The following is a 13,240-nucleotide window of genomic DNA, read 5'->3' on the forward strand; positions in this document are numbered from 1 at the left end:
AAGAAAAGCAAGCATACAGTATATGCACCGTTATACAGAGGCAAGCACTATGCAATCAAGGGGAGGTAATTCCTTCCGTAAATCCCTCTCAGGCTTCCCTAGCAACCACCAACTACCGCGGTTTCGGACTCCTCGCTTCGCGTAGCGCATCGACAAGGATTAGACGGGTAGTGTGAAAATCAATGATTAAATGTGACAGTTTGTGGTGAAAGGCGGTGCGTCTTGGAGGCTCCACGCTGCCATCTAACACCCAACAATAAGTAAGGTGAGTAGTGGTTCATTATTTATTTATCCGAGAAGTAACAACTGTGAAGCACGAAACATTTCTCAATCATGTAGTTTGTTTACAACAACAACACGTCAGAAAGCAGACGATGCAGCCAAAAATCAGTTTCTGCTCCACAGTATAGAGATACCATGAATGATAAGTCTGTTAACTGTTTGCTAATATATAATTAATAACTATTGGCTGTATGGCTTCACATAATAATAAGTGTTTATTTTCCTAGGGCCAATATATTAAGTCGCAGCCGTGCATTCGATCTATGAAGTGTGAGTTTTCACTTTTAGAGCCAGTTTACCACATTTTTATACGTGTTATCTATTGTTGAGGATGTCTTTGTATCAGGATTCATTGAAACAGTTTTACTAATCATGAAAGGTATAAACTGTTATTAATGAATTACTGACTGTTGAATGTCATGAATCTGTATAGATTTATTTTTCTTCCACTGAAACGGTCGGCCAATTTCTTGTTCACAACTAAAAAGAACTCCTACTATATTACACGTAGCTCGATACCACATTTACTGAAAACTTTTGCATATAAGAAGACATGCAATAGGCCTACATCTTGTGAAAAGATTTATTGTACAAGATGTTCTGTTGCATTTTTCTAATACTGTGGAATAAAATTTACTGAAATGCTGTTAATTTTTCGCAGATCCCAGGATAGCTGTATATTATATTTGTAAAAGTTACCAATTTGAGAAAAATATATTGGTTGAGAAGGCAGCATTAGTATTGATAATCAAGTGTGCTATATTTTAAAAGTCAGTCGTTATTTTAACTTTCACTTCTCCCTGGCATAATGTGTACCATGTACAGAAAGTTTTGATTTCTGTTTCCAAGGTTCTTTAATTCTTTTTATTATTATATATTAAAGTAGGTTTGAACATGTGAAACTTTCAGCTAAACCAAGGTCAAGATGTTGTCCTTTTAGTTTTAAGTTTCTTTTTCTAGTAGCCTTTATTATTATTATTTTAGCACCGAACTGTTTGAAAAATAGATTTACTTGACATATATTAAGTTCTTCTATATTTGTTAGTTCAGGTGATAACCATACACGAAACAAAATTAAAGTACATTCAATGCCAAACCAGGGACTTAAACTGAACTCAGTTTTAAACCATGCAATTCAGGATTGGATAACTTCCAGATCTGAGGATTATGGTTTGTACAAAAGCTTGATATACCCTGGATGTCAGTGCTTGACCTCTTAAGGGATAATCCTCAAACATGGCAAACATTGATCTGAAGTAAAACTAGGATTTGACTAGGAACTTTCTGAACAATGTTGGTGTAATTGTTTTGTTTGTTAACTTAAACACTTACCTTAACATGTACTTTCCATTACACATCATCACAGGCACATGCAGGTTTATTGTCCTTTCATGATATATGTTAACTATTAGGGTTATCTCCACTGTTTTATCTTAAACAGTGGACATAAACTCAAGAAGTGCTCCTGAACTGTAATAGTTGCTTATCAGTATAACTAATTATTGAGGTACACATATCCTGCAATGCAATTATGTGGAATCCCAGATGTGTAAATATCTGTAAAAGTTTTACACATCTGGACACTTCATTTAACATGCATATGTATTTCTTTTTACTATTATTGTTGGGACATAAAAAGTCTGAAGGCCAGTTCACTCTTCAGATGATATTGATGAGTGTCAGATGAGTGGTCATGTGTACCTGACATTAGATTATTTTTGTGTGAACCAGAGAAGAAGACCTGAACTCAACAATACTAGCAATAATACAATATTACCTCCGATATCAATAAGGAAAGAGATTCTAAAATACATGGAAATTTTTTCCATCACAGGTCACGTTTTTCACCCCATTATTTGTAGCGGACTGTAACATTAAGCTCTATAATCCGTGGTTACCAAACTTTCCATCACACTGAACATCTGTGTGTTTCAGAACTGACAGGTGACCAAGGGTCTGTGTTATCTCAGACTCAAGATGAATGACCTGGATGAAAATGGCTGGGGTCACGTTCACCATGCAGCCTTTCGTGGTTTCATCAAGTCAGTGGAACGATTCATTGCTGCAGACCCTCTTCAGCTGGAACTGGAGACTGGGGATGACCTACAATCCACCCCATTCCTATTAGCCGTTACAAGTGGCAATAAGGAAAGTGTCAAATGCCTGTTGGGGTTGGGTGCAAAGATAAATGCGGTAAACACACAGAACCAAGGAGCAGTGGAAATCTGTGCCTTGAAACATTTCATTGAGCTCTTAGAGTTTTTCATTGAGTACAATGATGACAAATTACCTGTTTGGAAAAACCTGTTTAAGTTTCTGACATCGGAGACAGAGGAGGAAGTTGAAGCAGCTGGAAAATGTCTAAGAACTATGACTCAAGGCAGTGAAGCTGATGGTGTTAACCCAAACTGGGAACAAGTCTACAAAAATGGGGGAGTACCTATAATGGTTAAAGTCATCAAAATGTCAAATGTAGGGGAGGAAGCCAGAATTCCAACTTATCAAAACACTACTTAATGTTATACCTCAAGCTGAAGTCAAGCAGCAATTGGTCAACTGTGGATCAATCCCTGTTTTTATTAAGCAACTGAAGTCAGAACATATGCTTACTGTGCAGTTGGCAGCTAAAATTCTTAAAGAGTTGGCCACAGTGAAAGATTATGCCAACCTAGCTGCTCAGAACTCAGCTATACCTGCCCTTCTTAATGTCATCAAAACTGTTAAGAATGAGGATGTGCTTGTTGAAGCAGTAGAAGGTCTAGGGAACATTGCAGAAGCCAGTGAAGTCCATCAAACCACAATTGGGGGTACCTCAGGAGCGGTGGAATCAATAGTGGCACTCTTTGAAGACTGTGTGTTTAAGCCCTTGCTTATGGCACTTACTAAAGCTATACGACAAATTGCAAACAAAATCCAACAAAACCAGAACGCATTCATAAATGCCAGAACCACTCACCATGTTGTTTTATTAACCAAAGGAAGGCACAGAGACTTACAGATTCAAGCTGTTGAGGCCATCCATAGTTTGGCAGAGGATAATGCCTACACACAGAAATCCATTCTTGACGATAGAGCAGACATCATGCTGATGCAGATGTTAAAGAAAAGTCGTGTGGAGATGCTTCTTGAGAGGACAGCTGTGGCCTTATGGGCTCTAGCAGGGGACAGTTATGACAGACAGAAGTCTATGGCAGAAGGCATTGGGGTTCCTCAGCTGATTGAGTTTCTCAACTCTGTGATGGAACAATTACATTTTATTGGGTCTGAAGGTCTAGGGGTACTAGCACAAGGTCCTAGTAACTTACAGGCTGTCATTGGGCAAGCAAGCGGGATCTTACCGATGGTCCGACACTTGCGTTCTGATAAGGAGTACATTGTTTTGAGTGTCATTCGGACTCTACGTTATCTCTGCGTGGGAGTGGCTTATGTGCCAAATGTGAAGAACCAAGGGGCTATTTCACATGCACGTGGTATACGTTTCTTGGTGGCTTTGCTGGTTCACTCACAAAATGAATTAATTCAGGTAGAATCAGCATTAACCCTCGCTGGAGTTGCATTGGGTAAGATTTAAAAATTCACAATAATTATACTGGTTCTTTAGTTATCCACAAAATCCTTGACAAACATAGTATCATTTGTTATCAAGAGATATTGAAAGACAAATTTAGTCAACATCTCTTTTTGGAAAATGTAAGAATATGTAAGATAGATATGTGCAGTCACTAAATAAAGAACTAATTATGTCATTAAATAAGCTCAGCTATGTAAAGCATATAAAAGTCATCTTTTTCTTGTATATGACTAAAGCTGAGATGTGTACATAACAAAGCATGATCAGGCATTAAATCTCCATATCACTGCACTGCTGACATCAGTATTGAAGTACACACTGTACATGTAATGGTATTTGGTTATGGATATTTACTTCAAATATAGCCTAGCTAAAGCTATTTGTCCTTGTGGAGTATATGTACAGGTCACAAGTATTAGAAAATAGTGGCATACATGCATTGAAGTTAGTGATACATGTAATTAAATGCAGTTGTGAAGTAAAGAAATAAAGTTGAGTGATGTACATTATAGACTTTTGGAACATTAGATAATTAGTCTTTTGTATCATCAATTATCACATACCAGTAGGTCATGAGCTCAATTATGTAAAATGTTGCAGCATTAACAAATTAGTCTAATTATTAGTTGCTAAAATCTACATAACCCACATATAAATCCTTGTCTCAAGTGAAATTATGCTTATAAGCGACAGTACCTGGTTATGCTTCAGTTGTGTACTATGGTGAGGTATTGCCGCTATTGTAATGAGCGTTAAGTTAAAGACTTCCATTTGAAATGAACATTTCAGGAAATGAGGCAATATTGGCCGAAATTCAAAAGAACATCGACTTCAGCTATGTAAGGATTCTGAAGATGATGTACGTAAAAGATGAGATGGTCCGTCTGTTGGCCGGAGCCTCCTTGGCAATGTTTGCTTACAATAACATGAGTCAACAGCGAGAAATAGCAGCCCAGGGGGGAGTCCGATTTAACTGTTTGGTTCCCTTCCTCCAGTCTGATGATGAGTTCTTCAGATGTAATGCAGCATTCCAGGTTAGCTAATTAAATGTCTTCATTACATTTTCCAATTATTTGAGACAAGGTGTCGTTAACAAATTGAATTTATCACAGCTTTGGAAGCCTCCGTGGCTGAGGTGGTTAGCGGCCAGCTCAATGACCCAGGAGCATCTCACAAGTGCTGTCAGGTTAAAGTCCAGTCCATGCTGGCTTCATCTCAGGCCATACATGGAAAGGTTTGCCAGCAACCTGCAGAAAGCCGTGGGTTTATCCCGGGCTCTGACCATTTTCCATCCACCATTATTCCTACCGCAGTTGTATAAGTGAAATATTATTGAATACAGCATAAAACATCAATCAAATAAGTAAATAAATATCACATCTTCCTGAAAACATGAACTTTTTGGTTTGCTCCTATTTAAACCAGTAAATGGTAATGATTGCACTAGACAGGCTTTGTGTTATATTATATGTGTTAAGGTACATTTGATTGACAGCTTATTTGTGAAGAGAAGTAAGCCACACAAATAATTTGTTAAAAATGTCATGAGGTTATAGTGGCCCTGGGACTCATTGCCCAAAATAAAGTTGTCCAAGATGTATCAAAATCATAATTACTGTATTAGGACTTAACCAGTGACTAAATTGCTTCTTGTATCTGACTCTAAGAGTTCATTGATCTTAAAAAATGAGGTTTGTCTGGAAGGTACATGCAGGGGAATGACGTACTTTGAAAGTTTCAGCTCCTAAAGTGATATTTTATGGCCTTTTATTTGCCTCTAAAAATACACTTTTGGGTGAATTTTAAGGCATATACAGTAAATACAATACTAACAATAGTGTAATTCAGACTAAGTTAGTAGTAGTCTACCCAGGATACAATATATGTGACCCTGACAGTACTAGGCCTTTGTAGAGAGAACAGCATCTTATGTGACTGAGCTAGCTGCCTGCTCCTTACATGACTGAGCTAGCTGCCTGCTCCAAGAAAAGACCCCTCTAAATGTACTGTATTTCACTGACCAAGTTTGTTATGTAAAAATTCATATTCAGAGGCACATGAAGGCCTTAAAGTGACACTTTTGATGCTACCAGTCAAGTTTTCCTGGTGAGAAATTAATCAAATGTCACAAAAAATTTTCATTTGGGATTTAAGGCAAATGATTCAGTCAGAAAAAAGCAAAATATATCTCTTGAAAAAAGGCCAATTTTTTTTACAGCATGTCCATTGGACAAACACATGGAGGATCATTTGATCACTCACTGTTTTAGGGACCAGTGGGGCACATGTTTTCATGGCATCATAATTTATGATTATGTTTATTATTTTTATTTAATTTTTGCTTTTGATAGGTGGTTGTTCTGGCCCGAATCATTCCAGATGAAGAACAGGCAAACTCCTCAGCTGTGGGTATCAAATTGCTGACTGATTTACTACAGGACTCTCAGTCTGATACAATCCTGGCACTAGCTGCTGACTGTTTAGCCAGGCTAGCCCACACGAGGGCAGGTGAGCCCAGTTTAACAATTTAATTCATCGAGCAGAAATTCACAGCAAGCTGAAATGAGAACATCTGTACATCATGGTAATATGTACATAGCAACTTTGGCCAGAAATGCTGAGTTTTAAGTTCCATAAATCCTCAACCTTTTCTTTCATTAGCTGCACGTCTGTAGTGCTTCTGTGAGTTCTGCAGCAAAGCCGGTTCATGTGCATGTTTAACAGTCTTGGACAATTTAGTCCAGTTGCATGTACCCAAACCGTCTTTATGTCATTGTCTGTATGACATGTATCTACCTGCTTACCGGTCTAGTTACTGTGGCATGCGAGTAGACCTTTTTCCCTTTTTTGTTTTGCATGTATTTAGTTATCATGAGACCTCTTCTTATTTTGCATCCATTTGTTTCATTCATGTCCTTGTATTGTCTATGGTGCACATCGTTCAGTTGAATGGAGACGCCAATAACCTCAACCAACCAACCTCAACTTTTCAAGGCAAAGGAGCATTTTTCAGTGTGATTTGTGCACCTTTTGATTGGATTTTGGAAATAAAACTACATTGGTCAATTTCAGGCTTCACAGAAAGTGGTATTTTCTCAGTTTACGCTGAATAAAGCCCTCATTCAGAACATGCTAGATAAACATCTTACAAACATGCAAAAAGGTTGAAAAATTAGCTTGTCACTGACAATTTCGTGATGGTCATGGTTGCAGGGGTGCCCAATGCCATCATTGCTGTGGACACAGTAGACTTGCTGTGCAACCTGTTAAGCTCTCCAACAGAGCAAGTCAGGGGCTGTGCCGCCATAGCACTCGGATATCTCTCCCACAATCATGTAGGAGAAAGGCAGCTACTGAAGAGGTAAGCATGTAGCCATAGCGCTTCAACACTTTGAAGTGAAGACCTTGGAGAAACTGAGAGCAAAGCAGTTTATGATCAAGTCTCACAGCCAAGTGTAGGAAAGCAACACTGCACTGGGTGCAGGCACAGACTTATTTAACACTGTATCAAATTAGCTGGGATTCATTTGCAAAAAAGACATTTGTATCTGAAAAAGATTGTTTACAACTCTGGCAGAATGTTTAAAGAGAGGTAATTTTGCCACACATACAACGCAGAAGTGGATTAAGGTGTGAAACGCTGGTTATTTCATAACCGGGGCTTTTGACATCATTCTAATAACATCAGTAATATTGTTTTTGTACCATGATAAGTAATTAATTGGGTTAATTGCAGGTGTCGATGTAACCCTTACCTGATGAAGGTATTACAGCGTTACACTAACAAAGGCAAATTGTCTGCATCATTTGAAGAAGGCTGGCAGCATTATAAGAGGGTCGGACTACCAACTATTGAGTAAGTGATGTAGCATAAAAGAAATTCTGAGGATTTTTCTGGCAATTTCAATTATCAGTTATTTCATAGGTAGACTTAAATTAATCAATACATACTAGAGAGCAGATACATATATTGATACCATATTTGAATTGTAGTCGTATCTTACCACGTCCATGTATGTAGATTCGTCTGTTTTCACTACTTGTAGGGCCTTGGTGACAGTAAGCAGTCGATGACACTGATGTGAGAGTTTTTGCAGTCTTATGTTCCACCCATATGGTGTGCATAATTGTACGTCACATGTAGGAAAGTTCATCAGTAACTTGCCAAAAGTTGGTGGTTTATGCCAGACATTCCGTTTTCCTCAACCCATAAAACTCACCACCATCAAAATATGTGAAACATTCTTGACTATGGTGTTGCACAACAATCAAATGAGGAAGTCAGTGAAATAAATAAATACATGTTGTGTAATATTTGTTTTGTTGCAGGATTTCGTAGTTTATAAAATTATATGAAAATAATCTTCAAACTTTAATTGCTTTGGTTTTCTGTGTTTTTGTCTGTCCACAGAGAGGGTCGCATTAACCTGGTGGCACCCCATGCTGACCCCCTCCAGGAGGCCACCCTAAGACCCGATACAAATATCAGCACAGAGGATGCCGACAAGAGCTCAAATCAACGAAGCTCCACTTCCAACCTCCAGCTGGCCGAGGACGGCAGCTTGACAGGGCGGTCTTCCAGAGCCTCACGGACTTCTAGACTGACCAATGGCATGTCAGTGCTCTCTCTACAGAACAGCAACTCTGGCAGTCAGGCTTCTCAACTTTCAGTAAATGCTATTGTACCCGAAGCTTCTACAAAACATATAGCTGCTGAATATTAAGCCTAGATCACCATTTGTATGGGAAACAAAGTCAGACCTGTTTGGTTTTTTTCAGAAACTACTTGTAAATACATTACAATGTGTAACTTTTGTTTCGTTTTACTTTGGCTGTACTGTAGGTTTAATGTGCTCTTGAATTAACTTGTTTTCTACATTGAATGAAATGGAAACAATCACTGCTGAAATTAAACGAGATTATTGTTGATTTGTATAGATGTCAATTGGCTGTCGACTTTAGTTATTTATATGTAAAACAGTATGCTCTTATTACTGCTGAAAAATGCTGACATGCTTCCTTAGCATATCTGAAGTGTTCTTCCATGTGATTATTTTTATTAATTTATTTATCTGAGTGCTAAGGACTCATTTGTTATGGATTTTTCTTGTAACTATACCTGGTATATTAATAAAGAAGGCTGATATCTGATTTATTGAAACATGTCAGATATATGAATCAGATAATAAGATATATCAGATATATGACAAAGAGATAATAAAACAGAAAACCTGTTGTCAATAAACTTGGTATGTTGTGTATTATAGCATTTGTTAAGCATGTTATGTATCGCAAATTACTAGCAGGTGTTCCTTTCAAGGGCATTTGAGTAAAAATCATTTCATTTGAATGATATATGGTTTTAAGCCTTCCAAACAAATAACTTATGTTGATTTAGTGTGCTCACTAAAATGCCAAATACTTTGTTTTTCTCCTTGTTATTTGCTTGCCAAAGTTTTTGAAGACCAGTACATTTGTATTGGCAGGTTAAGCTTTTTTTCCTTTAGATTTTACCTCCCATTGCACTTGCTTTTATTTATTAATCTTCTTAATCTTAATGTGTTTTGAATCATTATCATCTGTTCCAACTTGTACTACTACATGTCTCTTTCATTTTACTTTTATTTTCTTCATTCATTTTTGAATTTCCCCATTTAATCAGGCAGAACAGCACATGTTATATTTTATAACATTGTGTGTACAATGTAGTTGTATATAAGAGGTCCCAAGAAATCATTTGAAAGTAATATTTGGACAGATACCCATAAACTATTTTTCCTTTGTTTAGAATTTGTTTTATTTCTTCTTGGTATCATCCATTAGTCTGTACAGTGACTGACCCCCTCAGTCTACGTTAGTGTTTGTAAAGATGTGAAACACTGTGTACTTTTTCATACATGTACATTTCATAATAAAATGAAACTCTGATCTATTATTGTCAGAGACTGAATTGTTGCACTATGTTTACAGAACTATTTATCCTTAAAATGGTATGTTTGATGCCAATACTTAGGTTTTTCTGATAAGATATAAAACAAAAGGCTAAACTTACAACTAAACTAACAGTACCTCAGAATAAAATTGATTTATTTTAGATTAAATAACAAATGTACATCTGTATCAAACTTTCATCGATACTTTTGTAAAGTACGATTCAACAGTACTTCAACATCATACTGAATAATGCAGAAGGCAAGTTTGAAAGATGCCTCAATGAAATGCTGGGTGGAAGATACCAAACATGATGACCAACCCTAGTGCTGGCCTTGGGATTACTAAGCGCTTTTGGACTTCAGCCAAAATTATAATTAACTTTAAAATTGTTATTTCTTACATAACATGATTAAAATATTGTTTAACAACATTAATTCTGGGTAAGTTATTGTAATACACATTTCAGCTAAAATCACAGAAAGGAACATATCAAGTTTAATGACTGAAATGTTTACTTAAGTCTAAAATCTTTTCATGATCCTGGGGCCTAGTGCTTTACTTTAATTGTGCTCGAGAATATCTCAATTTCATGAATGACAAGGGTCAGGTTTGGACATGAGGAAAAATGCACTGTGCCTATCTGAGCAACAGAGTCTTGATGTTCACACACGTCACAGATAAACCATCACAAGCTAGGTTCAAACAAACCTCATTGGTCAAACATTTTATTTTTATCTGATTGGTGTTTTATTCTGTATTCAAGAATTTCACTTGTACATGTATGACAGCGGCCAGCATTATGGTGGGAGGAAACTGGGCATTGGTCAAAGACTTGAGATGAATACAAACATTTTATTACATTTTTACATAAGTATGTTTTCTGTCAGAATTTTTTGCTTTCATATGAGAGGTGCACAGTCAGAGCTTAGAACAGAATAACATTTGAACAAATGCTGGAAATCAAATCAATTTCAAGATGCTGTTTCATATATTTTGAGACTTCCAAGCTTTGTAGATCAAAGCTAGTTTTCACAAAAATGCCCTGGAATAACATCATCTGATTAACACTTTACTTGGGTCTGAAAAGGTGCCTCAATTAAAAAAACATGATAACTGCCCAGCTTAGGGATTAAGAAATTCCACAGAAAACCATTGTTCATCTTCAGATACATGTACATAACAAAGCCCTTGGCATAAAGCAGCATCCTCACAGAAAAGAGTTTTACTCAAACATACTACCTTAGCACTGAAGGACTTCTGATAAACAGCAAGAAGCTCCTTGAAACACAAAACCAGCAAAGAATGTGCAGATGAAACATGGCTGTCACCCAGTGGGTGCCCTTCAAACTTAAAGTTAACAAAGTCTGCCACTATTGTTATACACAGAAAAAAGAAACTAGGCCACAGGTATCACTGAAAACTATTTTCAAAATTCTATAACGTTTTGAAAGTTGAAAGGATGGGATTCAATATTATGGTTATGATGGGTAATTCTATCTAGTAGCGATGTTGTAAAGTTTATGGGCTTGGCCAATCACTATCACTGAAGGAGTCCCCGGCAGTGACATTCAACGGAACAGTCATACATTTATGTGGTGCTACATCTACATTCATTTCTTGATCAAACACTGACTAATTAACTCCAGCAGTGGCCATCTCCTATTCACTTGGTTTGTTCTCTGTACATGTGTGTAGGGGGTTCCAGCCAGCAGAAGGGCATGATGGGTCGGTAATGGGCCGTCTCCCACTACCCTGCTTCTCCTGCTGGTTGGGACAGTTGTGGGGACAGCACTATTAGTTGTATTGTTCAATTGTACGCATGACGGTATGTACCTTCAGCTTTCAACTACATGATGCTTTATTTTGTTTCATATATACTGATGTATTTTTGATTGGACTCTGAAGTACATGTTTTCTCTGTGAAGGCCTTGGGAAAGAACAGTTTCATCGTAAATTGCACAAGCTACCTTCAACACATGAAGATATTAAGATGAGGTATGTGTTCATGATGGTACAACCAGTCATACATCCATTTCTTCATTAGACATTGATAAATGACCTCTCACAGGTGTGAGTTCATGAAGCACGTGTCCTTTCCTTGACAATGCCTGAACACATCTAATAGGTGAGTTCATCAAGCACAAGTATGATAGGTGACTTGTCCTTTCCTTGATCAGACAATGCCTGAACACATCTAACAGTTGAGTTCATCATGCACAGGTATGATAGGTGACTTGTCCTTTCCTTGATCAGACACTGCCTGACCACATCTAACAGTTGAGTTCATCACGCACAGGTATGATAGGTGACTTGTCCTTTCCTTGATCAGACAATGCCTGAACACATCTAACAGTTGAGTTCATCATGCACAGGTATGATAGGTGACTTGTCCTTTCCTTGATCAGACAATGCCTGACCACATCTAATAGGTGAGGTCATGAAGCACAGGTATGATGGGGGACTTGTCCTTTCCTTGATCAGACAATGCCTGAACACATCTAACAGTTGAGTTCATCAAGCACAGGTATGATAGGTAACTTGTCCTTTCCTTGATCAGACACTGCCTGACCACATCTAATAGGTGAGGTCATGAAGCACAGGTATGATGGGGGACTTGTCCTTTCCTTGATCAGACAATGCCTGAACACATCTAACAGTTGAGTTCATCAAGCACAAGTATGATAGGTGACTTGTCCTTTCCTTGATCAGACACTGCCTGACCACATCTAATAGGTGAGTTCATCATGCACAAGTATGATAGGTGACTTGTCCTTTCCTTGATCAGACAATGCCTGAACACATCTAACAGTTGAGTTCATCATGCACAGGTATGATAGGTGACTTGTCCTTTCCTTGATCAGACACTGCCTGACCACATCTAATAGGTGAGTTCATCAAGCACAAGTATGATAGGTGACTTGTCCTTTCCTTGATCAGACAATGCCTGAACACATCTAACAGTTGAGTTCATCATGCACAGGTATGATAGGTGACTTGTCCTTTCCTTGATCAGACACTGCCTGACCACATCTAACAGTTGAGTTCATCATGCACAGGTATGATAGGTGACTTGTCCTTTCCTTGATCAGACAATGCCTGACCACATCTAACAGTTGAGTTCATCAAGCACAGGTATGATGGGGGACTTGTCCTTTCCTTGATCAGACACTGCCTGACCACATCTAACAGTTGAGTTCATCATGCACAAGTATGATAGGTGACTTGTCCTTTCCTTGATCAGACAATGCCTGAACACATCTAACAGTTGAGTTCATCAAGCACAGGTATGATAGGTAACTTGTCCTTTCCTTGATCAGACACTGCCTGACCACATCTAACACGAGAGTTCATCATCGCACAGGTATGATAGGTGACTTGTCCTTTCCTTGATCAGACAATGCCTGACCACATCTAATAGGTGAGTTCATCATGCGCAAGTATGATAGGTGACTT

At 37.9% G+C, this 13,240-nt stretch overlaps 1 protein-coding gene across 1 annotated transcript; it reads left to right on the plus strand.

Moving 5' to 3' along the window:
* The first annotated feature begins 125 nt into the window (after positions 1 to 125).
* On the plus strand, positions 126 to 13,208 carry LOC135475432 (ankyrin and armadillo repeat-containing protein-like). The gene is given in 8 exon segments (XM_064755323.1): positions 126 to 265; positions 2,218 to 2,781; positions 2,783 to 3,842; positions 4,643 to 4,887; positions 6,205 to 6,361; positions 7,067 to 7,214; positions 7,590 to 7,709; positions 8,265 to 13,208. Coding segments are annotated over 7 exon segments (2,565 nt in total). The 5' UTR covers positions 126 to 265; positions 2,218 to 2,259; the 3' UTR covers positions 8,578 to 13,208.
* Positions 13,209 to 13,240: the final 32 nt, after the last annotated feature.

This window comes from Liolophura sinensis, chromosome 9 (genome assembly GCF_032854445.1).
Source record: "Liolophura sinensis isolate JHLJ2023 chromosome 9, CUHK_Ljap_v2, whole genome shotgun sequence".
Classification (NCBI taxonomy): Eukaryota; Metazoa; Mollusca; class Polyplacophora; order Chitonida; family Chitonidae; genus Liolophura; species Liolophura sinensis.